Source organism: Chanodichthys erythropterus, chromosome 13 (genome assembly GCF_024489055.1).
Source record: "Chanodichthys erythropterus isolate Z2021 chromosome 13, ASM2448905v1, whole genome shotgun sequence".
Classification (NCBI taxonomy): Eukaryota; Metazoa; Chordata; class Actinopteri; order Cypriniformes; family Xenocyprididae; genus Chanodichthys; species Chanodichthys erythropterus.
Window position 1 is genome coordinate 29,791,807 of NC_090233.1, and position 26,679 is coordinate 29,818,485.

Consider the following 26,679-nt stretch of genomic DNA (forward strand, 5'->3'; position numbering starts at 1 on the left):
TGATTGATTTTAGTTTTTAGTGTTTTATTTTGAATTTATTTAGACAAATATATAATACAATCATAGTGGTTTCACAGTCAGCGTTTGTGATATGTCGCTTTGCGTTTTCCGTTCAGCATGAGAAGTAGCTCACTGGTCACTGCCAAAAGCACAAGAGTCCACCCTACTGACTGCCTTAATTCATTTTAAATGTGCTAGTTATGATCGGAGGGTCGGCAGGGCCATTGACTCAGCAGGAAGTTGAGTTTCTGGGGCTGTTAAAGCTCCCACACGCTGAGAGACACGGCCGTGCACACCGACCCCCTCTGATTTTTAGACTGCTGTGTAAATGAGGCTTACAACTGAAAATCAACTAGTGATACACCAACATTACATCCCTAAAAGACTGAAAGATTTCGAGTACCACGTGAAATGATTCATTCAGTGCTTAACATGGCGGATACAGGAAGATATATCTAGCTGCAGAAGCGCAGTGCCAGCAGTTTCAGAACAGCAGTGCCAGACCCACAGCCACAAATACTTTTAACTTTTTTAATTTTGAAAATAGATTAATAAATATGTAACTGTATTGTAAAATGTTCACATTTGACTTTATTATGTGATAATATTATTTCATTCATGTTCATGTTGTTACAAATAGCTACTTAAAGACACAGTTTGGGCATTTAATGTCAAATAAACATGCATTTATTCCATTATGACATTTGACAACAGAACAAGAATGATGGAGAACGGTGAGTTGTCTTGTCTTTAATATTTATGTCATGATGTGGTGTGTTTATCTGCTATAAATGTTGAATCTTTGCAAGTCGTTCTGATTTTATCATTGAAGCTCAAATTTACTTTAAAATACTTTGTTTTATAGAATATTTTTTACTGTGGTCACGTCAGTTTGATTACTTTTCAGGTTGGGTGTTGTAAATGGGCTTTGCAATAAACTTACTGTATGCTTTGTATTAATTATTAAAGAATATAAATTATGAGAGCTCATAAGTTTTCAAAGATATATCATATATAGATATATTATATATAGATTCATTTCAATCAATCAATTTTTCAGGGATGACTGAGGTCTTTCTGCAGAAATGCCATGATCCATTAGGCTTAAGAGTCAACCGTTTTTGTGTTTTAAGTTAATTATCTGTTGTTTGTGTGTTTTTTTAAATTATAAGCCATTCATACGTTTTAATAATATGATCACATATACAGTCAAATGGGAAACACTACTACGTTACACATTTATCAATATATTTTTAGAATAAAAAAGTATAGTTGTAGCCTAAATATTTTTGAACTATCTATTGTTAATAATCTATAGTTTTTGTATCCATTAAAATTAAACATGATTAATAGGCTGTTTTATTGCTTATTGTACATCATATCTCATGCATGTATAAACAGGCCTCACTGAGCCATTGGATTTCATCAAAAATATCTTAATTTGTGTTCCGAAGATGAGCGAAGGTCTTACGGGTGTAATTTTCATTTTTGGGTGAACTAACCCTTTAATGACTGTGAATGAAGTTTATGTTAGTTAGTAGTTTTAGCTGTGGTATTGAAATTGGAATTGAGAATTTTGGAATTGAGAAATTAAATTTCACTGGTATCTAAAATTTTGGTTCATAACCTTATTTATTACAATACAAGGATACATGGGTCAAAACAAAAACAACAAAAAACTATTTTATTCATTTATTACTTTTGTTGTGGTGGTACCAGTAAAACTTAATCATTGAATTTATTGAACCTAATCGAAAATCTCAAATAGAATCGAACTGAGATCTTACGAATTGGAATCGGATTGAATCGGGACATCTCTATCGATACCCAGCCCTACCTTAATAGGGAGTGTAGAGGACAGTAACCAGACAAGGAGATGATGACAGCAGGGTGGCTAGAGGACATTGCTAACAGACATCGATAGTTATTAATTAAATGACTGCAAATGCATACCAGTCTGGAACCGCCCTCGATGGCCACCGGTCACAGTGAACTTGTAGCCCCATTCCGTGTTACTCATATCTGATATAAACCTGTAGTAGAGAGTGTCCCCTAGAGGAGAAAGAGAAAAAATAACTCTTACATTCTGTTCATTTGTCATTGTACCTAAAGTTAAAATGCATGTACATCAGTACTGGACCTCTTTACACTTTCAGTTTAGCTGACAGCAAACCATTTGTGTACTACTTTTTAAAGCAAACTTAGTCTCTTGTTATGATTGAATTATATGACAGACCAATTCTATAAATCCAAACCAAGTAAATGTAAGTCTGTTATGAATTATTTATAAACCACTAGCACTCAAACCACTTTCTCAAACTCTCACCAGGAATCTCAAAGTCCGTCCATTTCTGGTGAGAACCACTGAAAGTGTGCAGGTCCTGAAGGAAGTCACTACTGCTGGCCATAAGGAGCTCGTCACATCCTTCCTCTGTGTGACAGCGTGAGTCGAACTTCACAGACAGGAAGATCGCTCCAGGGATGTGCACCTTATCCTGAGACAATGCAAAGGATGACACTGAGTGGACCAGAGAGACTCAACCATGATCAAGTAAAATTTGAGTAGAAAAAATGGAATTCATACCTCAAAGTTAGTGTTGTTGTCATAGGGATGCTTGGACTCACGGACCTGCACGGCCATCCCAGGCTCCTCCATAAACTGACATGCTGTCAGTGACAGATTACCCAGCATGCTCTGGCTGCAGCCCCTCAGAACCTTCTGCAAGATCTGAGATCCAACATGTGAGGAAGAAATTTATAATAGTACAGTTTCATTGCATGAAAGAAATACTTCTGGCCTGTACATTTTCTCAACTCACTCACAGCTTTGGCATTTTAGATCCTGACTACAAATCCACACACTCCTCCTTCTCACCTTCTCCCACATCGGTCTCTCCTCTAGTTGCATGAGCATGTCCAGTATGTAGGCCATGTGAGAAGCTCCACTCAGCTCAAGGTCTTCCTCTCTGATGGGAGTGTCAGAGGGCCAGTTGGCCAGCAGCGTCGCCAACACATGACGCGCGTACAGAATAGCAATGGCCTCGTTCACCTTGAAAAGGTACTGTCGCACTGCCTTGTTACTGCGGGCGTCCAACTCTTTATGCAACAGAGCTGAGCTTTTGGTCCGCCGCTGTTTGGCGTAACTCAGCTGCAGGTCGCTCTCGGTGTTGGTGATGAGTTTCTGCGTGATGACATTCGTTTCTTCTGTGGCTCGTTCACAACGGGTGGGTTTAGACTGAGGGTCAAAGAAAGTAGAGTAAATAAACTTAAAGGGCTAGTTCACCAAAAATGAAAATTATCCCATAATTTACTCATCCTTAAGCCATCCTAGGTGTATATGACTTTCTTCTTTCAGTCAAACACAATTGGAATTTTATTTAAAAATATTCTGGCTCTTTCAAGCTTTATAATGGGAGTGAATAGTAGCTGATATTTTGAAGCCCAAAAAAGCGCATCTATCCATCATAAAAGTAAACCATAAGGCTCCAGGGGGTTAATTTAGGCCTTCTAAAGTAAAGTGATGCTTTTTTGTTACGAAAAATATCCATATGTCTAACTTTATAGACTATAATCACTAGCTTCCGGAAACATCCGTCCATGTGTGTGTTCGCGATAGAGTGGCGTTCAGGTTTATGACGCATATACGCATAGTGTAAGCTTAGGTGAGAGTAGACACCTCTCGCGGTTCAAACATATAGGGCTGGGCAACAAACTCAAGCTCCTCCGACATTTCTCTCGTTTTAGACTTCTAATTTGTTACCAGTATTTTGTTTTGCTCTATCCTATGGATATTTTTCTTACAAAAATGCATTGCTTCGCTTCAGAAGGCATTTATTAAACACCTATATTAACCCGCCATATGGATTACTTTTATGATGGATGGGTGCACTTTTTTGGGCTTCAAAATACTGGTTATTATTTACTCCGATTGTAAAGCTTGGAAGAGCTAGAATATCTTTTATTGTAATTTTGACTGTGTTTGACTGAAAGAAGAAAGTCATGTACACCTAGGATGGCTTGAGGGTGAGTAAATTATGGGATAATTTTCATTTTTGGCTGAACAAACCCTTTAATTTACTTTAGAACACAAAATGGAAATTTATGTTCAATTTTTAAAAATAGTCTTACCACACAGGGCACGATGATAATATCAGTATCTACAGCCTTGGTGCTTCTTTCCTCAGAACGAGGTCTTTTAGATGGTTGCCACTTCTGTGCCAGCGTACGAATTGTCTCATCTGTTTTTATAGCATCACCGTCAAACCTTCGAGATGATATTTAAGAGAAAAGGATTATTTGAGAATTATACAACTGATTATTGTATTGTAACAATATTTTTTTTTACACTTCTGCTCATAAGTTTGCATACCCCTCACAGAATCTGCAAGCACTTTGTAGATATTAAGATGGATTGATAAAAATTGATGATGCTATTTTAAATAACAATATTTTCATAATATTTGATTTATGATAAACAGGTCACTGAATGCTTATTGAACAAGAAGTCACTAATGTGCAATGGGGTAACATGGTTTTAAGAACCAAAAGATTTGTGTAATTTCAGTCAAACAATGTCTCTTATTTTTTCATATATTATTTCTGATTCTGCAAAGGGAATGCACATTTTTGAGGTTATTCATTCTCAAATTTAAACCTTGACTATATAACTGAAATGATAATTCAAAGTGTAAGTCACCTTTTCTGCACCTCAAGGAAGAAAGAGTCTGTCCTCTTCATCTGAAGCTCATACATGGCTCTCAAGATGTGCAGTGGGGCATTAAGAGCATCATGGGTAATCTAAGAGCAAGACAAATATATCAGAGCTCTAATAATTGTTCCTCTACATACTCATTTATTTCTACATTCCAGTAATGTGAATTATCTGCTCCCTTTCTTTCTCTAGTTCAGCTGGTGATGAGCAATTACAACACTCAATCAATCTGAAGATTCTAGACTACACTGCTAGAAGAGATATGAGAAGAACACAAGAAGGAGTTGAAAAAGGCCCACAGTTGACAGAAGATGAGTGCCTGAAGCCTAACCTGGAAACATATCTTTGTCTCTTCATCCAGTCCTTCCAGTGGATCCGGTCTGTTTGGATCAGCATCATCAGCGCAGCAGCTGGAATGATCAGAGTCATGCTCTTTCTCTCTCTCCTTTTCTCCATCTGTCTCAGTGTCTGCGTCCTCCGCCATGGAGTGGATCTCTCGTTTGGAGGAATAAAGCATGATGGAGAGGATCTCTAGGTCTCGCAAAAGCCACATCTTGCTGAAGCCTGTGCCCTTGCTGCACTTACGGACCAGGAGCTGCATCAGGCCGGAGCCTTGGATGGCCTCCTGGGCTTGATCCACACCGTGTTTCTGCAAGAGAGGAAAACACAACAAACACACTCATGACTTGTTGTGCACTTATATAATGAATGCAAAACATATTTGGAAACTAAAGCCACATGTTGTATTAGATGTCATCGAATTAGATACAAAATATCACACCAAAAGGAATTTACTTTCAAAATCACTATAAAGATGTTTGCAAGGTTTTAAATAAATGAACATTATGTAAACCCATTAAAATAATTTTATGTTTTTGAAAGTCCCTTATGTTCGCCAATAAAGTAAAAACAGTTATATGGTGTAATTCTATTACAATTCAAAATAACCGTTTTCAAATTTAATATATTTAAAAATGTAATTTATTTCTGTAATGGCAAAGATGTATTTTCAGCACCATTACTCCAGTTACATGAGCCTTCAGAAATCATTCTAATATTCGCTGCTCAAGAATCTTTTTCAAGAGTCTTTACTGTCACTTTGATCATTTTTAATGCATTTAACTACAGTAATTCATATATTCATATATATATATATATATATATATATATATATATAAATATATATATGAATATATATATATATATGTATATATATATATATATATGAATATATGAATTACTGTAGTTAAATGCATATATACATATATATATACACACACACACACACACACACACACACACACACGTGTATATTTTTATAATATTGTTTTTTTTTTCCCAGTTCAGGCGTCTGGTGCATACCTTTAGAGTATTATAGAGTCCTTTAAGAGCGAGAGAGAGCACCCAGGTGGCCTCCACAGCATCTTGGGCGCTGCTCTCCACCCCGACCTGCAGCAGGTGACTCACAATAGAGGTGAAGTTCTTCAGGTAGCGGCTCAGGTGGGCAGAGGTTAGGGACACTGCCTGTCCCTCATGAGACTCCACATCATTCCTGCAGCTGCTCTCATGCGCCTGGACTAACTGGTAGTCTTTCACTTAGAGGAAATATAGTAGACACAGTGAGTTACATCAATGCCCATTTCTTACCATTATTTGTTTCATTGACTTCATTTCTTAAGATTTCTTACTTTCAGTGGTCGACTGAAAAAAGTTTCAAAACCAGTTCGATCACAACAAACAATATTTTCAGTATATGATTGTTTTACAACAGATATATAAGCATTGCAGTCATCAAATATTTGCTCAGTTATATTTAAAGCCTTAGAAGCCAGTAAGTTTTCTTAAGAGGTACCTTCATACAAAAACTGTCTGTTAAACAAGGGAGTAAAGCAGATACACCCTTTGTAAATGAAGGTGGGTTTGAATGTCATTGGCAGTCATGTGATTTTAGACTGTGCTGAAAGACTCATGCAGCTCTGGCATTTTTACAGCTGAGAAAAATTTGAGAGATGAGTGAGAACAGTGTGAAGAACCCATTGACAGCTCTTTTCGCACCTGTTCTCCTCTTACGAGTCTTCACGTCCACCACAGCAGCTCTGTTCTTCTCAGTGAAGTGTTTGAGCAGAATCATGTTGTGTTGTTCGTTGGCATTGTCAATGAACACAGCCTGAGTCCCCATACACAGCACCTAATATCAAAAGACACATTTATTATGAGCAGCTTTTTCAAAATGTCATTAGTGCTTTTGCATCTTTAAAGGGTTAGTTCACCCAAAAATTAAAATTCTGTAATTTATTACTTACCCTCATGTCGTTCCACACCTGCAAGACCTTCGTTCATCTTCAGAACACAAATTAAGATATTTTAGTTGAAATCTGATGGCTCCGTGAGGCCTTCATAGGGAGCAATGACACTTCCTCTCTCAAGATCCATAAAGGTAGTAAAAACATATTTAAATCGGTTCATGTGAGCACAGTGGTTCAATATTAATATTATAAAGTGACAAGAATATTTTTGGTGCGCCAAAAAAACAAAATAACGACTTATTTAGTGATGGCCGATTTCAAAACACTGCTTCAGGAAGATTCGGAGCACAAATGAATCAGTGTGTCGAATCATGATTCGGATCGTGTGTCAAACTGGCAACGGCTGAAATCACGTGACTTTGGCGCTCCGAACAGCAGATTCGACACACTGATTCATTTATTATCCGATGCTTCATGAAGCAGTGTTTTGAAATCGGCAATCACTAAATAAGTCGTTTTTGGTTTTTTTTGGCGCTCCAAAAATATTCTTGTCGCTTTATAATATTAATATTGAACCACTGTGCTCACATGAACCTATTTATATATGTTTTAGTACCTTTATGGATCTTGAGAGAGGAAGTGTCCATTGCTCCCTATGGAGGCCTCACGGAGCCATCGGATTTCAACAAAAATATCTTAATTTGTGTTCCGAAGATTAACGAAGGTCTTACGGGTGTAGAACGGCATGAGGGTAAGTAATAAATGACAGAATATTCATTTTTGGGTGAACTAACCCTTTAAATGAGTGCGACTGTAACAATTGTTGTATAATTCTACATTTTACTTCATAAAGGCCTATATTAAGTGTGTTAGCGTGAATGGCATCTTTGTTCATACCTCAGGGAATCCCACGAGCACCAGCAAAGTGAAGAGGTTGGTTCTCTTAAGTTGCTGTGGTAACTGCTGGATGCAGTGATCAGTGAAAGCTGCCACAACAGCACACCACTGTGAAGAAACATTCAGGTTCCGCAAGATGTCCGCCACTGAACATGCCCAATCCAGACCGATACGACTATTGTCATGTAAAAACAAATGATGGACACAGACATTTCAACTGAAGTGTTATATGAAACATCATATTTTGTTAAAAAAAAAATAATCAAAATGTGTTAATTAAAAATACATACTGTTCAAAAGTTTGGAGACGGTAAGATTTTTAAAAATGTTTTTGAAAGAGGTCTCTTTTGTTCACAAAGGCTACATTTATTTGATCAGAAATAAAAGGAAAAACAAATAACCGTTTTGTATTTTAATAAAAATAAAAAAAAAAGGGTGCTGCTTAATATTTTTGTGGAAAATGTGCATGATGCTATGTTTTAGGATGCTTTGATGAAAAAAAAGTAAAAAAACAAAAAAACAAAATTAATTTGAAATGGAAAACTTTTGTCAACATTATGAATGTCTGGTCAATTTAATGCAATAAGGTATAACATAATAAAATAAATATATAGATATTTTACTGACCCCAAACTGACACTGTACATCAATAATGATTATTTAAGTGCTTTGCAGTGTAAGCATTATAACACAATATATACATAGCTCTGTCTCTCTATTCAGGCTGAAGACCTCTCATACATATTATATTTAACTGCATGTTACACGTTACATCACACTACCTGTCCAGACACACTGCTCCCAGACTGAAGAGCAGTTGAGTGGTCTTCCAGCCAGGAACATCAAGTGCTGCTCCATCTCCGAGAGCAAGTAGCTCAAATTTGTCTGTCAGTGCCTCTGCCACAGCTGCATCAGCCTCCGCAGGAGCGATCCTTAACAGAAGCTGTCCCAGAAGACCTAGTGTCAGGTGGTATGTTTCATTGAGACAGCCGGCATTCGAGATGACCACTCTGAACAGCAGTGGCAGGATGGGACTCAAGCTGGACAAAGAAACCGGGCTGCCCTATAGAGGATTAAGATTTGTATATTAGCATATTCTGTACACTAGAAATGTGAAACAAAAAAAGGATATTAAAATTGCTTCATTTCAGATTACAAATCAAACATTTTCCAAAGTAAAAAAGCCAGCAATTGCAAATTAAACTGGAATCTTTGTTGTTACCGGTTTGGTTGCAGGTAACATGGCTGCCAACAATCCCAGAATTCTCTCTCTGGAGCATTCAGCAAACACATGTTCCTGTAGCGGCCCCCGGGCTGTTTTTTCCTCCTGGTCTTTATATGCGTGCAAGTTTTCTGAGATAGGAGATGTGATAGTCTCTCCACTTGACTCTGAAACGGAGACAAAAAACAAACAATATTATACAATAAATCAGCTACTTCTAATGCTGTCACAACATCTTTCTCTTGTAGTTTTGTCTCCATTTACACCTTCTATGTTCTGTTGTCTTTGAATGAATCCCACAAGACATTCAAATGCAACAAAGTTAAACTTAAAGGGGACATTTCATGAAAATCGGACTTTTTCCATGTTTAAGTGCTATAATCGGGTCCCAGGTGCATCTACCAACCCAGAAAACATGAAAATGGACAACCCAGTAACTTTGTTTTGGTGAGCCTTTCTCTGCAAGGATGTGAAAAAACAAGCCACTCAGATTTCACTCCCCTAGTGATGTTGGAAGGGGATCTTATTATAATATTACCACCCCTTAATCTCCACATTTGCACCCACGGCACTGCCATTTTGATTGCGCAAGCGAGACAAATCAGCAGATGAGGAAAATGTAAGTATTGTTAAGTAACGCAATGTGTTTCTTCGGTTCAGGTAGCTCCACTTTCCGTGTGTTATCCCTTAGCCTATATATGCTCTATTACTTTATGCTAGCACAAACAGAAGTTGAGTTTGACAGAAATGTATCGGTGTTACATATGACTCACCCATAAACATCTTGGACAATTAATGTGATGTAATTTAACGTCAGACTGCTTCACAAACGAGAGTCAATTCAACACTAAATTTGCACAAAAGATTACCTTGACAGCACATGCTAGTCAATGAGTTGAATCAACTCAACATCAACTACATAAATGTATCTATTAACCATTCAGAAATGTCCAGATGCATTCTAAAAGTTATAACTTCTTCCTGAGTCCCTCTATCAATGTCCGACTCGGTTTGAACAATGTAAGGCTGAACACCGTTACACCACAACAGTCATTTTGGCTGCGTGAGATTCTCCAGCTTTGTTGTTGTTGAGTAACCGAAGCGCGAGCTGTTAAGCTCAGCCCTCTTATGGAAAGCGGTTGGGAGCAGCAGCTCATTTGCATTTAAAGGGACACACACAAAAACTGTTTTTGCTCACACCCAACTAGGGGCAAATTTGACAAGCTAGAATAAATGATCTGTTGGGTATTTTTAAGCCGAAACTTCACAGACACTTTCTTGGGACACAAGAGACTTATATTACATCTTGTGAAAAGGGACATAATAGGTCCCCTTTAAAGCAGAAATCAAACTTTGACTAAATAAAGATATTATACTGTAGAGCTCTTGATTATTGAAGGGTCCTCAGAGAAAACAAAAACCCAACAGGCTCACCTCTGACTCCAGGGGACAGTGTGTCCTCACTAGACACAGAAGGTGTCTGACTTGCGCTAGATGAGTCTGATGTATCTTGAGAGACCAGCTTCCTCCTCCTCCTTCTATCACCTTCTGCATCTGGCTCCTCCTTTTGGGGCTTCTTGTAAAGAGAGGAAAAAAACAAGAATATTATGAGGACAGATTGTACTTTTTATTTATTATTAATGAGTATGTATAAACTTTTAAGGCCAAGCAAAATGTTATCAGCTACAATCTGGGGATTTTGGTCACAGATTTGAAAAATAAAAGCAAAGAATTTCAGTAATGTAGTAAGTGCAGTGACTGACTCTGTCTCTAGGTAGCAGAGGGGAGCAGATAGCTGTAGTGCTGCTAGGCAGTGAGGAGGTATCTGTGCTGCTGATGTCCTGAGAAGAACCAGCCGTCGCAGGACACAGTTCACTCTCTGTGGCCGATTCATTCGAAGAAAGCAGGGACAGCAGGGCAGAGGCTCGTAAACCTACAGGAAACAACAGCAACTCTAACTATACAGTACTTACACACCACTTTAAACTTCCATTATTAATTAACACTCATAATACGTTTCTTAACAGATCATGAACATTCAAATATACTGATTACCTTTCCCAGTCTGTCCCTTCAGCAGGCACTCATTGATGATGTCAGAGCAGCGGGTCTGTAGAGCACTGGCATAACCGAGGGTGACATCATCCAGGGGCTCTCCATCCTGTGCTCTCTCACTGACCAGCTCTGAGGTGAACAGGGCGAGCGCAGCAAAAAGAAGCCAGGAGTAGTTATGTATGTAGGGCTGGATGAGTCTGTGGCGGTCACTGATGCGGATGGTGACCATTGGGTACACTGTGATACGGTGGGTGGGCAGATGGCTGAAGAGAAAATGAAATTGTATATAAAATATATTTTTTATCAATTTTTTATAACCTAATTAAATGTAGCCTATACATAATCTTTTATGTCAATTTAGTACATTTAATCAACAAAATTTTATTTGAATAATAAGACACTATAGGGCTGTTACCAATCAAATCAAATCAGTATCAACAAAATCCATCTTTGCAATACAAAGGAAACACAGAAGCAGCATCCGAAGTGGCATTTAGATAGGTATTAACATAGACTGTTTAATGCAGCACAGATGTATAATCAATGCATTGACCTGCAGTTACAAATGCATAAATAATGTTTAAATGTCTTAAAACGTTGAATATTGATATATTAAATTATTTTAAAATTGAAAAGATAGGCCTATTTTACATGTGAAACTGAAACCTCCAGTAGGTAGCAGCAAGTAGCTGTTAATGAGCGAGTCATTGAGTCACTCATTCAACCAATTTGTTCAAATGGGCGATTATAACAGGAACAAGCATTTAACTTTCTTAATGAGTGTCCCATTGAATCCCATTGCAGTGAATGCGAAATGCGTAGTAGTCTAACCTAAACCTAAAAGGCCACATCACGCAGTGCATGCGTGGACTCTCTATGAATATTTTTGTTTGTTTTTTTGCAAAGTGAGGGACATACTCAATGTCAGATTGCACAAAGTTAAAACAATTACGATATTATCATAGATGATATATATTGCACACCCCTGCGTGTATTACCTGTCTGGGTATTTTTTGGCATTGTAGCAGCCAAAGCATAGATCAAAGTCCTCACAGACATTACAGTTAATCCTGCTGCCCACAATAAGGCCCTGGCAGTGGTCACAAGCATACTCCATGTTGACCATCTCATGGTCATCCTCATGACCTTCTGGTTTAGCACCACCTGAACAAGAAGAACAGAACCATTCAATACAAGCACTCTGACTGATCAAGTGTGCGAGAAATATGCTGCTGTAATAAATAAATTGCATAGTGTCTAACTTTATGCTACTGTAATAAATAAACGGAAATAATGCTTCATGACAATGTTGCTTTCCCTTCATTACAATGTAAGCCATCGCCATCTGCGAAGGTGTGACTCACTGAGGAAGCAGGTCTTGCATAGGTCCATGTCTGTGCACTGCAGGCACCGGTAGCGATGCCACGGTGCGATCCGCTCGCAGCCGTCACACGAAATCTCCACATTCAGCAGATCACAGTAGCGTGCAATGAACATGTGCATCTGCAAAGGTCAAAGGTCAGTGAATGAGCACCAAAAATATACAATGTTAATGGGGTAGGCTGCATATGGGGTTCTTTGCATATAACTTTTTTTTTAAGACAGTTCAAAGTAAATTGTGTCTAAAAAAATCTGTGCTTCCGCAGAGAACAAATGCTGTTCAACGATGAACTACAAACCCAATTCCAAAAAAGTGAAAGATCTGGATTGCAGGTTGGACATTTCAGTACCCGGATCCTTCTTCTATGCAGCCATGACGTTGTAATTGATACAGTATGTGGTCTGGCATTGTCATGTTGGAAAATACAAGGTCTTCCCTGAAAGAGACGTCTGGATGGGAGCATATGTTGTTCTAGAACTTGGATATACCTTTCAGTATTGATGGTGCCTTTCCAGATGTGTAAGCTGCCCATGCCAAATGCACTCATGCAACCCCATACCATCAGAGATGCAGGCTTCTGAAATGAGCACTGATAAAAACTTGGGTTGTCCTTGTCCTCTTTAGTCCGGATGACATGGCGTCCTAGTTCTCCAAAGAGAACTTAAAATTTTGATTCGTCTGACCACAGAACAGTTTTCCACTTTGCCACAGTCCATTTTAAATGAGCCTAGGCCCAGAGAAAACGCCTGTGCTTATGGATCATGTTTAGATATGGCTTCTTTTTTGACCTATAGAGTTTTAGCCGGCAACGGCGAATGGCACGGTGGATTGTGTTCACCGACAATGTTTTCTGGAAGTTTTCCTGAGCCCATGTTGTGATTTCCATTACAGTAGCATTCCTGTATGTGATGCAGTGCCGTCTAAGGGCCCGAAGATCACGGGCATCCAGTATGGTTTTCCGGCCTTGACCCTTACGCACAGAGATTGTTCCAGATTCTCTGAATCTTTGGATGATATTATGCACTGTAGATGATGATAACTTCAAACTCTTTGCAATTTTTCTCTGAGAAACTCCTTTCTGATATTGCGCCACTATTTTTCGCCGCAGAATTGGGGGAATTGGTGAGCCTCTGCCCATCTTGACTTCTGAGAGACACTGCCACTCTGAGAGGCTCTTTTTATACCCAATCATGTTGTCAATTGACCTAATAAGTTGCAAATCGGTCCTCCAGCTGTTCCTATATGTACATTTAACTTTTCCGGCCTCTTATTGCTACCTGTCCCAACTTTTTTGGAATGTGTAGCTCTCATGAAATCCAAAAATGAGCCAATATTTGGCATGACATTTCCAAATGTCTCACTTTCATTTGATATGTTATCTATAGTCTATTGTGAATAAAACCTAAGTTTATGAGATTTGTAAATTATTGCATTCCTTTTTTATTCACAATTTGTACAGTGTCCCAACTTTTTTGGAATCAGGTTTGTAGATTCAAATATAAAAAATCTGCCTGAACAAAGTGATTGTCTATCTTACGATCAGCCATTACTGTGGATGCTGACATTTAAAGGAACACTCCACTTTTTTTGAAAATAGGCTCATTTTCCAACTCCCCTAGAGTTAAACAGTTGAGTTTTACCATTTACGAATCCATTCAGCCGATCTCCGGTTCTGGCGGTACCACTTTTAGCATAGCTTAGCATAGTTCATTGAATCTGATTAGACCGTTAGCATTGCGCTTAAAAATGACCAAAGAGTTTTGATATTTTTCCTATTTAAAACTTGACTCTTCTGTAGTTAAATTGTGTACTAAGACCGACAGAAAATAAAAAGTTGTGATTTTCTAGGCTGATATGGCTAGGAACTATACTCTCATTCAGGCGTAATAATCAAGGAACTTTGCTGCCGTTCCATGGCTGCAGCAGGCGCAATGATATTACGCAGCGCCCGTGAGCCCCTGCTTGCACCCATGGAGATGTTTGTGAGAGATGCTGCGTAATATCATTGCGCCTGCTGCAGCCATGTTTATTACGCCTGAATGAGAGTATAGTTCCTAGCCATATCAGCCTAGAAAATCGCAGCTTTTCATTTTCTATCGGTCTTAGTACACGATGTAACTATAGAAGAGTCAAGTTTTAAACAGGAAAAATATCAAAACTTTTTGGTCATTTTTAAGCGCGATGCTAACGGTCTAATCAGAATCAATGAACTATGTTAAGCTATGATAAAAGTGGTACCGCCAGACCCGGAGATCGGCTGAATGGATTCGTAAATGGTAAAACTCAACTGTTTAACTCTAGGGGAGTTGGAAAATGAGCCTATTTTCAAAAAAAGTGGAGTGTTCCTTTAATTGTAATGTTTATTGAATATATTCCTGCAAACACAAGCATAGAATAAATAATAATGCTACACCTCCACCCAAAAGTTAGTTTTTGTGTTAATTCAGCTGCCTTATTTAATTGTCTCCACTATTAAAAAAAAAAAAAAAAAAAAAAAAATTTAAAATTCGTATGAATTTTGTTGGTCTTTTGTGATATACAGTTTTAATGTGCAGGAAAACATTTCTTTGATGTGATATCTGTACCTTTCTCTTGTCCTCTACTGAGGCCTGGCTGATCTTGTCAAACCATTTCTCAAACATGCCGTCCAAACACTCATCCATCCATTCACAGTTCCTCTCGTAGTCAGCGATCTCATCCTCCTCCGTCCACTGACTACACCACCATGTCACATGAAGAAACAGGCAGACAAGAAGCCAAATGAAACATTGGATACATTTTAAGCCTAGTTTGTGAGATCAGGATTAAGTGTAGATTAAGCCCCATTAACAGTTTCAATAATATAAGACAACTAACAACAAGAAAGCTCAAGACATGTTCAACAACATTACGTTAGCGTATGGGTTCTGATTCCTGAAGCCCTGCTCATACCTAATGGCAATGTCATGTACGCTGATGTTTTCCTGTGACATGGTGAGCAGAAGATCAGGCAGTTTGATGTCCAGAAACAGCGATAAATCTTCTGCTTCCCAGCTCATATCCAGCAAATGCAACAGACATGTCTGCACACATGAGAGGGCAGGCAGCAGGACCCTGAGGACATAAAGAAGACATAACGGGCATAAAGCATAGAAAGGACATAAAGAACTTTATTATTAGCAACTTCTAAAGCACACAAGGGTTTCATGTTCAGACTGTGTAATTTATATTGTAGAACAAAACAGGGGACCCACTTCTCGTTCAGTGCGCTAAAGCCCTGCACAGCCTCTACTAGCATAAGAACCAGCTGATGATAAAAGTGCCTGACCAGCTCCCTCATCTTCTGCCCGCTGCCTGCCAACTGTGAAAAGTAACTGAGAAAGAAAGACAGAGTTAAAATAATGATATTAGGATAGTACTAGTACTAGTAGATATTAGCACCATCTAAAATGACAGCCTTTTTTTTGGATAACATACTTGGTGAAATCTTTCTGACAGGCCAAGAGTTCCTGGAGAAACAAAATACAGGGTGCCTGGAAGAGGTGCGGTTTCCCCAGGGTGAGTATACACTGCTGCACGAGCTCCAGCACATCACACACACTCAGAGCCTGGGCCTTCTTCAGAGCCAGAGTATTAAGAACACTGAACACACACACAAACACACTTCATTACTACTGATCAGAGACAAGTCACCATATATGTACACATTGAAAATCTGAAAATAAAGTTTTATGATTTTGACAGCTTTAAAACAAAGAAACATTATGAAGCAAATTTGTGTCAGTGACCAAATGGTAAATAAAGTTCAGAATTATTTTAAATTAGCAAAATAAATATTTAAACGCAATATTTGTATATTTGTACTCAAACTATGAAAAGTGATATTACCGAATATATTGCATGGAAATACATAGAAACTCCTGCTCAAACGTTTGAGGTCAGGGAGACTATTAAAGAGATTTTAGAATGCCTTCCACATTGATAATAAGAAATGTTTCTTCATCAAATCAACATATTAGAATGATTCCTGAAGGATCATGTGAAACTGAAAACTGTGATGATAATGATGCTGATGCTGAAAATTCAGCTTTGCATTACAGGAATAAATTAAAATATATTCAAATAGAAAACAGTTATTTTAAAAATTGTAATAATATTTTACAGTATTACTGTTTTTATTGTATTCTTGGTCAAATAAATGCAGCTTTGATGACAATAAGAGACTTCTTCTAAAACTCTTATAATTTCATATAAACATTGATTGGCAATAATTTGTCATTACATTGAAATGCAAAACAAAACAAGCATTTTCACTAGTGTTCTCAGTAAATGCTACCATCAACAGATTTTAATGGATAGATAATGGCTCAAATATACTTAATATTTCAGCAACTAATAGCTGCAATTTCAGTAAGACTTAGCAAACAAGTTGTAAGGGCTCTGGTCACTATTCATTTTTACTGTGTGGAAAAAAGCCAACAGGACATTCAGCACAGTATCTACTTTTGTGTTACAGTGTGTCAGATTTGGGTTAGTACTGGTTAGCGTGACATGCTTGTGAGTTTATGCATCCAAATGTGTTGAATAATGGCATCATATAGCTATTCACATCATGATGTAAAAATAATCAGTTCATACCTGGTCTCATTAATGACTATGTCCTTCAAAAAGCTGAGGATGTGTTTGAGGATCGGGAAGCGCTCTTTGACAGGTGGTGCTGTGCGAGGCTCCTCCATAGATCGTAAGGACAGGAGCCTCAAGCGTCCCCGACTGAAAGGTGCTTTACGTGGGAAAACTAACGGGGACAGAGGCTCTCCTGTTTGGGACTGAAGACTTTCTGAGGAGCCCATGGCACCCTGAGAACTTATGCTGCTGGAAGGTCCAGCATCCACTGATGCAGAGAATGCCTGTTCCAGTGTCCGCTCACTCTGACCGGCCCCTGCTGCTTCTGCTCCCTCGGGAGTCTGGGATATAGAGGGAGAGGGGCTGGGCTGGAAGTCTCCTTCTGTGGTCGAAACAGATCGGAGAAGAGGAGCAGCACAGGCACCATCTTCAGGTCTGGAAGGCTCTTGTTCCGGAGGTGCAGAGATTCCTCCGCTTGGGCTGAATCGAAAGAGGAACAAACTTCTACTGATGCAAATTTCAGCTGTTAAGAGAGTGAAAAATGGATAGTGAGAATGCTGCATCATTATTTAAGAAAAAAAAGTGTTTTTATAGCATCAATATTTACCAAGTGACTCCATCGTAACCTCATTCTGACCTCCGTCTTTTTCCTCTACTCCATTCATTTTACCCATAAGGTAGCGTTGTTTCATCTCCAACTACCAAAACAGTTCAAACAAGAGGTAAATAAAAATAAATGTTAATTTAAAACCAAAAATCATAAGTCATACTTACCATCCATGTTCTGATGCCATCTGCGAGGGAGTAAACCTGCATAATGTCCTCACTGAGAGCACTCTGACCGTTTTTTGCAACTAATGCAGGGAAGAAAGGAAAGGAAATGTGGTCAAAAGGACATTTACATGTGTGAACACTGAATTGTCCTGTTCATACAAACATATATATGTGCTCATAAACCATCTGACACTATTCAGAAGTATCTGCAAGTTTTGACTGTACTAACCAAAGCTCCTAAGACTGTGGTGAAGCGCTGGTGTGTGATACACCATGGCCGCCCAGGTGGCATTCACAGCCTGGTCAACCTTTGAGCCTCCAGCAATCTCATTCCTGACTGGCTGCTTCTTGCAGGTCAGCAAAAGGGTCCTCATGAGCTCTGTCCTGCCATCAGAAGAATCCTGGGAAGGATCCCAGCGAGCAAACTCCTTCAGAAATTCCACCAATTCATCTCCACAAGGAGCAGGCTCTTCCTGTTAAACAAAATCGCACAAGATGGACAAGTAATTAGAGTTTTTTTGGACTGAAATGCACACACATACAGTAATATTCCTAGTACCCTCACCTGGTCGGTGTCAGGGCTGGACAGTGCCAACTCTTTTTCTCCAGGAAGCCCACTCAATACATGTCTGAACACAGGCTTCCATAGAGGACAGGACAGGACATGGTTCATCAAGCCTGCAGGTAACTCCTTCACACCACGGATCCCTTCAAGAGGAAGGCAGACATGACACAAAACCAGTAAGTCCTTGTTTTTTCACACTTTCTTAAACTATATGCAATTTATATTGTGAGAGTTTAAAGGGTTAGTTCACCCAAGAACACAAATGAAGATCTTTTTGATGACATCTGAGAGATATCTGTCCCACCAATGACAGTCCACGCAACTACCACTTTGTTGCTTCAAAAAGTTCACAAGGAGATCATAAAACTAATCCATAATACATTTAATCCATTGAAATCTGAAGAGACATGATCGCTTTATATGATATACAGATTGAACTGCACCTGCTTGATGCGTAAGAACAAACCTCATTGGTTTATTAATGGATGTATATATATGAATAAAAGCCTAAATTCAATCTGTTCATCATATAAAGCGATCGTGTCTCTTCAGAAAATTTTGAATAAACCACTCAATTCATATGGATTAGTTTTCTGATCTCTTTATGAACTTTTTGAAGCATCAAAGTGGTAGTCATGTAGCTATCTATGGAAAAAAATTTCTTAATATATCTTCATTTGTGTTGCGAAGAATTACAAAAGTAATTTTGGGGTGAACTAACCCTTTAAACATCTTAAATCTTTTTTTCTGAATAAAATGTAGGTCCGTCCACCTTATTTTAATGCCATTTGTAACTTGAATATGCAAGGCTTCCAGTGTCATTCACTTCCAGTTATTTTTAGATGTACAAAAACAGTCTGTTTTGCTCCTTGCAAACTGGCATTTGTTATAACCGTATTTTATCTTATTATGTAATCAAACACACTGTTCTCTAGTTCAAATGGTTTTACCATTTACTGCACTTAGTTATGCAGTTACCTAGTTATTAACCTATAGCAGTTAATAAACCGGAAGTCTCGCACATACACAAAAAATCACTTACTTCCACATTGCAAAATAAGGTGGATACACTTACATTTATTTTTCTACAGCCTTCAATATACAGTTTATTATTTGAAGGAGAACACATTTATGTCGAATAACATTTTTCAAATAAAACACAGGGAATAAAATTTGCCTAAATTAATCAGAGAAATAATAAACTGACTAATCGATTATCTCACCGTAAGGTGATTTCAAAGCCATGGTGCGGGAGGCCAGACGGCCCATCAGCCTGGACACGAGGAGCTGCAGGTCTGAGGTCCAGGACACAGTGACATCTGGCAGGCCGTACGCCGTCACTGTGAACTTGTAACCCCATTCGTTATTACTGCTGTCTGAATGAAACAGAAACTGCAGCTGGGGACCTGCTTTAAATGTCACTTTCTGAAGAAGAAGAAAAAAAACATTAATTATTATACATTACATTTATTTTTTTTCTTCTTCAAGACACCAGACCAGACCAAATAAAAAAATTGGAATTATGTACAAGCATGGGGCAAAAGTAATTGCATTCATTTTTAACACTGTGACAGTCACAGAATGACCACATGTGGAAACTGTCTGTCTATTCCTGCTTGGATTTTTCCTTATTTAATATACTTATTTTTCTTACAAGATAATGTATTTTAGAATTCTAATGGTTTAGATCTAATTTGGATATTGTTTAATTTGTGTGTTTTTTTTTTGTTTTTTTCTCCCTCACTACTTCTAATAATTTGGATTACAGATAGTTGCAGATTTACTGATATTATGCTTAATAAATAAATAAATACATAAAAAAATAAAATCACACTATTCTGTTCATTTAGGCCATTTTTTTTCATTTGTTTGTTTTTGGCTGGTGCCCATGATTGGGTTACCATTACAAACACATTTTTTACATAATTAATATCACAATTAACACATTCAGTTGACAATCCTAAAATACTCCATTAAAAAGGTTTTTGTACCTTTGGCCATTTCTCCGTTCCAACCTTCATATCATATCGCACTTTCCCTCCCCTAGCATCAGTGAATTCCAGATAGTCATACCTACAAAAAAAAAAACAAACTCAGTGTAAATATAAAGTATACTTAAGAGCCACAAGGGGTCTGTAACAGGAAAGTGAGCGATTGGTTCCTATCACCAGAAGGTGGCAGTAGAATAAGCCTTTCACACCTTTTCTCTGTTTCACAGCGTTCATCAAACTCCACCTCAAAGGATGTGGCACCAGGACAGACAAAAACAGTGGTCTCGTGTCTGCTGTTCTCATAGTTATGAGGCGACTCCATTTGCCACGTCCTTAATACAACAGGCTGCTGAGTCTGCTGACAGCCCTCCATATCTCCCTACAAACACAAGGGGAGGAAAACTCTAAAAAAAAATGCATTCTTACTAATTATCAATCAATCAATCAATCAATCAAACTTTTATTTATATAGCACAATAATCACAACAGCAGTTGGCCATTGTGCTGTACAAGAGGATAAATAAATAAATATAATAAAGCAATAATAACGGGAGTTTTCAGAAACACCCATTTGAAATCTTTAAAAATCAATGTTAAAAATCAAATACAGTTGTAAGCCTGAGAGAAAAGGTAGGTTTTCAGCTTATATTTAAATTATTCTTACTAATTATCATTCTGTTATTGATGCATTGATTATCTTGCTTTTTAATTGGTAAGTGAAAAAAGTGAAATACTCAGCAATTTTAATTCCATTTATTTTTACTTAAACAGGTCTCAAAATTCTTTAAGACACAAAGGGAACTGACCTTGGAAAAGATATCCTCTGTATCACTTGACAGCTTCTTGAGCATGTCTGCCAGAGGGTAGAATCTTTTGAGCAGCACACAGTGAGGAATATCCAGAGCGCACAGCTCCAGCAGGAAGATTGTCTACAACAAGACACAATACACACTTACATGCAGAAGCATAACATATACATATATACAGAAACATAAATAACAGAATAAATAATGAAATAAAGATAGATATATAGTGGGACAAAGCGGTGTGCTACCAGCTGTCTTGTTGCCATGGCAAGGATAGATCCACTGAGTTTCTCCATGATCTCAGCTCCGGTGAAACGCTTAATAAGAGGACTCAGTATGTCTCTGGTACCTGACAGGAACTGTTCCACATCTAATAGCCAAGAAAAACAACATAGATATATTCACACTGTGACAGAGCACTGCAAATAATCACTACCGTTCAAAAGTTTGGGGTCTGCAAGATTTTATTTTATTTTTTTATGTATTTGATCAAAAATATAGTAAAAAAAGTAATATTGTGAAATAAAATTACAACTTAAAATAACTGTTTTCTATTTTAATACATTTTAAGATGTAATTTATTCCTGTGATGGCAAAGCTGAATTTACATCAGGCATTATGCCAGTCTTCAGTGTCACATGATCCTTCAGAAAAAATTCTAATATGCCTATTTGGTGCTCAAGTTTTTTTTTCTTCTTTGTTTGAATTGTTTGATGAATAGAAAGTTCAAAAACAACATTTAATTGAAATAGAAATAATTTATATTTATAAATGTCTTTAATGTCTCTTGATAAATTAAATGTGTCCTTGCTGAATAAAATCTTACTGACCCCAAACTTTTAAACGGCAGTGCATGTTCGCTATTTGCTCTGAAGTACACCTCGCTATTTGACAGTCAAAAATAGCTGGCAGTACAATTTAGTACTAAACTAAAAAGTGCAGTTACTAGAATTTGAACACTGGAATACAGAAGTCGAATATCTGAAGGCAAATAAAAATGCATGGAACTGGACTACATCATTATAGATATTTCAAAACTCTGGAATACAGTGGGATCAAAACTGATCTCTGAAAATCTAAGAATCAAAATTTAAAGTTTAAAAATTAATCTCAAGATGCTCTTTAAAATGATCTCACGATCTGGCTTTACACAGACACATGAAATCCAACTCTTCGATTCAACTTTTTAATTGTTATGCTGATTTGTAATGACAAAAGTATTACAATATAAATATTTTAGCACATTAGAAGCATTCTCAGACTTCTGGACCCCACTGTATTTTTAAGGGGTCTAGGCAAACAGACTGGAAAACCAAGAAAAGCACACTAACATTTAAGCAGAATTTCCCTGGCCAGATCAGCAGAGGTGGCCGTTCCTGCTTTAAGCTGCAGGAAACACCAGGACAGCAGGCTGCCCTGTAGTGCCCAGAACAGAGACAGCAGGACCCTCCAAATAGACCCTCCTCTGGAATCCAACATCAACACCTCACACTGAAAAAAAGGGAGAGGGACATTCTTACATAAATATGAAAGATAAACATCACATTACTCTTCATAAAGCTATTAGACAAGTAAAACCTATTAGCGAGTTGTAAATACAATGCATTATAATGCAAGGTGTCAGCTAACAGACGTTAATGCACAATGTAAACATCTAAAGCATGTGTCAGCTATTTGCAGGAGCTTGCATATGTGTGCAGGGGTGACTAGATGAGGTTGGCAGCTGTCAACATGCCTCTCTAGTGGCCACAATGAGCAGTGTGTCCATGACGGTCAGGATAGGCGAGATGTCAAAATCAGACGGGGCTCCTTTAGGGGGCAGCATAAGAAGACCTTTCGGGTCCTGATCGCTGCAAACAGAGATGAGCAAGAGACAATGTGGATGTGCAGGAATTAAGTTATATAGTTTTACAGGACAGGATGGGGAGTAGTAGTTTAAAGGGAGGCATTTCATACCTGAAGTAACTGCAGAGAGACTCAAATGTCAGTTTTACAGACTCTGGTTGATTTTCATCAGTTATGTTTTGCTGAGAAAAGCAGAGAACAAAAAATCTTGCTCATATAAAAGCAGTTCAATAACATATTCAGTCAAAGCAAGTACACTCTTGGAGTCTTACCATCATGTGGAAGAGTTTATCCCTCCGGCTCTGTTTGTTAGGGTAGAAGATGGCGGCTCCATTGAGAATGGCTTTCACAGCTTCTTTTCTCAGAGCTGTCTCCACTGCAGTCTCTACTTCGGGCCCGTCCACCACTGCACAGTGCAAAAACTACTCTCTTAACCACTAATCAAAACACAATGTTCTAACTACATGGCTTTTAAGTGAATGTTTTAAAGACATCATTCTTTAGTATTTAAGCCATCAACTTTAACTGATACTTTTTGGAAAGTTGATACTACATTATCGTTCAAAAGTTTAGGGCTGGTACATTTTCTTTATTTTTATTAATACTTTTATTCAGCAAGGATGCATTCAATTGATCAAAAGTAAATACTTTTATAATGTTACATTCCTGTTTTCAAATAAATGCTGTTCTTTTGAACTTTCTATTCATAAACGAATCCTGAAAAAATGATCACGGTTTTCAACATTGATAGTATCAGTAAATGTTTCTTGAGACATTGAGTCATACAGAGCAGAATGTGAGTCTCACCTTGACACAAGTGACTGTAGAGCTCTCCGACAGCTTCTGCAGGGTCCACGTCTGTGCTGGCTGAGGGTGATGCTGACGCTGAGGCTGTGATGTCTAACGGCTGGGACTCTGTCAGGCTGGGCAGCATTGGGAAGCAGTTCTGGAGCAGCTGAAGCAGGAGAACTCGTGTCTTTACAGCCTCCTCTCCCTCACTGTGAGAGTACACACACACACACACACACACAACAGAGAAACATGTTAACACAGACAAAACTTTACAATTCAGTACATTTCCTTAAGGGAATGCATCATGGAAAAGACAAGTTTGTCCATTGGACGGTCCATGCACATTCCTTTTGGTCAACATTAGTTCATTTTAGTCCATAAAAATATCAAGCAGCACAGCCATTTTCAACATAATAAGAAATGTTTCTTGAGCAGCATATCAGCATATTAGAATGATTTCTGAAGGATCATCCGACATTGAAGAATGGAGTAATGATGCTGAAAATTCAGCTTTGCCATCACAGGAAAAAATTACATTTGAAATTTTACTATAGAAAAGGACACTACTCTCATCTCAGTCTGTATTTAAAAATGGTTTGGATTTTGTATTCTATTTTTGCCTTCATTAGTTCATTTTAAAAGATTTTTTATGTATTTCATATGTGAATAAAAGCCTTATTTCAATCTGTTCATCATATAAAGTGATCGTGCCTCTTCAGAAAATTTAGACTAAACCGCTTAATTAGTTTTACAATCTCTTTGTGAACTTTTGGAAGTATCAAAGTTTCAGTTGCATAGCTGTCAATGGAGGGACAGAAAAGCTCTCAGATTTCATCAAAAAGATTGTGTTCCGAAGATGAACGAATGTCTTAAAGGTTTGGAACGACATGAGGGTAAGTAATTGCTGACAGAAATTGAAATTTTTGGGTGAACCAACCCTTTAAATTGAAAAAAAAAAATTCTAAAATATACTGTATATATTTTTAATATTTTGTTAAAAATAATTTTACATGAAGTACAGTATGTCACACCATAGGACACTATTGTCTTGGCTTGAAATTTCATGTCAAGTGGGCTTAAGAGAAATCTAAATCACAGGAAGCAAGAATATCTGACCATTTGAAGAAAGTGTCACATGATCAATTTCACAAATATACTTTTCTGATTGGTGGCCTAGAATTAGTGCAGCATGTTTTTTTAAAATCCCACTCATAGATATTTAAAATAAAATCCATGCACATATAAATATATATATATAAAAAAACATACATTCATATTACAGCTTTACTCACATTGATTTGAGTTTGCGGTAAAAGTCCCAGAACAGCAGCAGGCTGAGGTCACTGAAGTCCAGCAGAGACTTCTGCTTGGACAGAGACACATCCTGTAACATAGGCTCAGGGTTTATACAGCTCTCTTTAAAGATGCATGTAAAGATCACAAAAAATGCATTATGAATTTTAGAGTTGTGTTTAAATAAATCAGTTCAATGTCATTGTGAGACCCCTTGCAAGAGGACATTTGGTGGGTGTACCATATCTCTTGTGAGCTGCTGGATGAAATAAAGGGTTTTCTTCATGAGTGTGAGCCCCGTAACCAGGCCTGAGACGCTCCCCTCGGCCTGAAAACTCAGATCCTCCACATCCTCTATCCGCTCAGAGTCTGGACACAAATAACCACTGAAACTCATCTGCTGAACCCCCAACCGCTCTGCTGTGTCCTGCCTAGCACACAGGAACTTCACCATCAGAAACTACATGCAGAGACAGAGAAAGGTTATGTTAATCGAGTGTGTATTGTCTTATGCATATAAATACAGTTTTTAGAGTTTCTATATTTAATAGCATCCACTCAACAACGTTTTGATTTAAAGATCAAAGCGTTTGTGACAATGACATACAGAAAATTATTTCGACTCGTCTTTCCATTCTTACAGTAAAACATACTTACAATAGAACTAAAACAGACAAACGGAGAATAAAAAAGTGAAAGTGAAAAAAGACTGAAAAAAAAGATGTGAAAAAAAGATGTGAAAGCGTAATTTTTTTTTATTAGAGTCACCATGAAAAGAAAATGCACCTTATCTGTTTTCTAAATGCATGTTATTCACCCTTCTGTGAATGATTCATCCATGCATGTTTCATCATTTTTAATCAATGTCATGACGCAGTCTTCCGGTGAAATATTAAGACTTCTCTCACGTGATGCATGCCAGACTCCAATCATTTAGTCTGCTTAATCCCTTTCTTCCACGACTGCAAACTCACATTGAGATTAGTTGACATCAAATCCTCCATGGAATCAACTAATGATGTCTGAGTCATTCATTTTAAGGTGGGAGTAAATGGCCAAATGTTATGGACATACAGTAATTCCTGTGGATTTAGCTTGCTTCGCACATTTGCGTCACTTGTATTTATGGTATCTTTTCAATTTTTGTGGAAAAGCTACTGGGTTACTTTGCCATGACAGCATAAATTTTTAAAAAGTCTGCATTTTATTGTTTACTGTGTATTTGAAGGGTTTTCCCATAACCTAGACAGACAGAGACAGACACACACAGACAGACAGACAGACAGGCAGGCAGACAGAAAGAAAGTAAGAAAGTCCATACTTTTGACACTCTGCATTGTTGCAGCTTGATCTCCACGTCGTTCCAGTCCTCCTCCACCTCAAACCAGCCAATGGGCTCCTCCTCACTGGTGTCCGGTATCCTCGTGCTGAAGTGTATGTGTTTGTGTGTGAATGTGATACACGTGACAGTGTGTGTGGGGTACAGAGGCAGATAACAG

The 26,679-nt window shown here is 37.9% G+C and overlaps 1 protein-coding gene across 1 annotated transcript in view; it reads right to left on the reverse strand.

Annotated features, from left to right (window-relative positions):
* zzef1 (zinc finger, ZZ-type with EF hand domain 1) overlaps nt 1–26,679 on the reverse strand; it is a 50,433-nt gene that overhangs the window by 15,627 nt on the left and 8,127 nt on the right. Inside the window, exons 12-50 of the mRNA XM_067406757.1 lie at nt 26,502–26,607; nt 25,422–25,640; nt 25,180–25,271; nt 23,903–24,093; nt 23,368–23,501; nt 23,207–23,277; nt 22,986–23,100; nt 22,582–22,741; nt 21,499–21,620; nt 21,251–21,373; nt 20,654–20,823; nt 20,445–20,526; nt 19,677–19,878; nt 18,454–18,596; nt 18,118–18,361; nt 17,889–17,968; nt 17,722–17,812; nt 17,130–17,637; nt 15,969–16,133; nt 15,746–15,865; nt 15,444–15,605; nt 15,098–15,227; nt 12,496–12,634; nt 12,130–12,295; nt 11,132–11,394; nt 10,840–11,009; nt 10,511–10,652; nt 9,077–9,243; nt 8,637–8,917; nt 7,855–8,029; nt 6,767–6,899; nt 6,074–6,306; nt 5,043–5,360; nt 4,697–4,797; nt 4,129–4,264; nt 2,876–3,235; nt 2,585–2,728; nt 2,327–2,495; nt 1,954–2,052 (exon numbers count right to left, since the gene is read on the reverse strand). Coding sequence (XP_067262858.1) covers nt 1,954–2,052; nt 2,327–2,495; nt 2,585–2,728; nt 2,876–3,235; nt 4,129–4,264; nt 4,697–4,797; nt 5,043–5,360; nt 6,074–6,306; nt 6,767–6,899; nt 7,855–8,029; nt 8,637–8,917; nt 9,077–9,243; nt 10,511–10,652; nt 10,840–11,009; nt 11,132–11,394; nt 12,130–12,295; nt 12,496–12,634; nt 15,098–15,227; nt 15,444–15,605; nt 15,746–15,865; nt 15,969–16,133; nt 17,130–17,637; nt 17,722–17,812; nt 17,889–17,968; nt 18,118–18,361; nt 18,454–18,596; nt 19,677–19,878; nt 20,445–20,526; nt 20,654–20,823; nt 21,251–21,373; nt 21,499–21,620; nt 22,582–22,741; nt 22,986–23,100; nt 23,207–23,277; nt 23,368–23,501; nt 23,903–24,093; nt 25,180–25,271; nt 25,422–25,640; nt 26,502–26,607 — 6,626 coding nt within the window. The remainder of the gene's footprint in view (nt 1–1,953; nt 2,053–2,326; nt 2,496–2,584; nt 2,729–2,875; nt 3,236–4,128; nt 4,265–4,696; nt 4,798–5,042; nt 5,361–6,073; nt 6,307–6,766; nt 6,900–7,854; nt 8,030–8,636; nt 8,918–9,076; nt 9,244–10,510; nt 10,653–10,839; nt 11,010–11,131; nt 11,395–12,129; nt 12,296–12,495; nt 12,635–15,097; nt 15,228–15,443; nt 15,606–15,745; nt 15,866–15,968; nt 16,134–17,129; nt 17,638–17,721; nt 17,813–17,888; nt 17,969–18,117; nt 18,362–18,453; nt 18,597–19,676; nt 19,879–20,444; nt 20,527–20,653; nt 20,824–21,250; nt 21,374–21,498; nt 21,621–22,581; nt 22,742–22,985; nt 23,101–23,206; nt 23,278–23,367; nt 23,502–23,902; nt 24,094–25,179; nt 25,272–25,421; nt 25,641–26,501; nt 26,608–26,679) is intronic.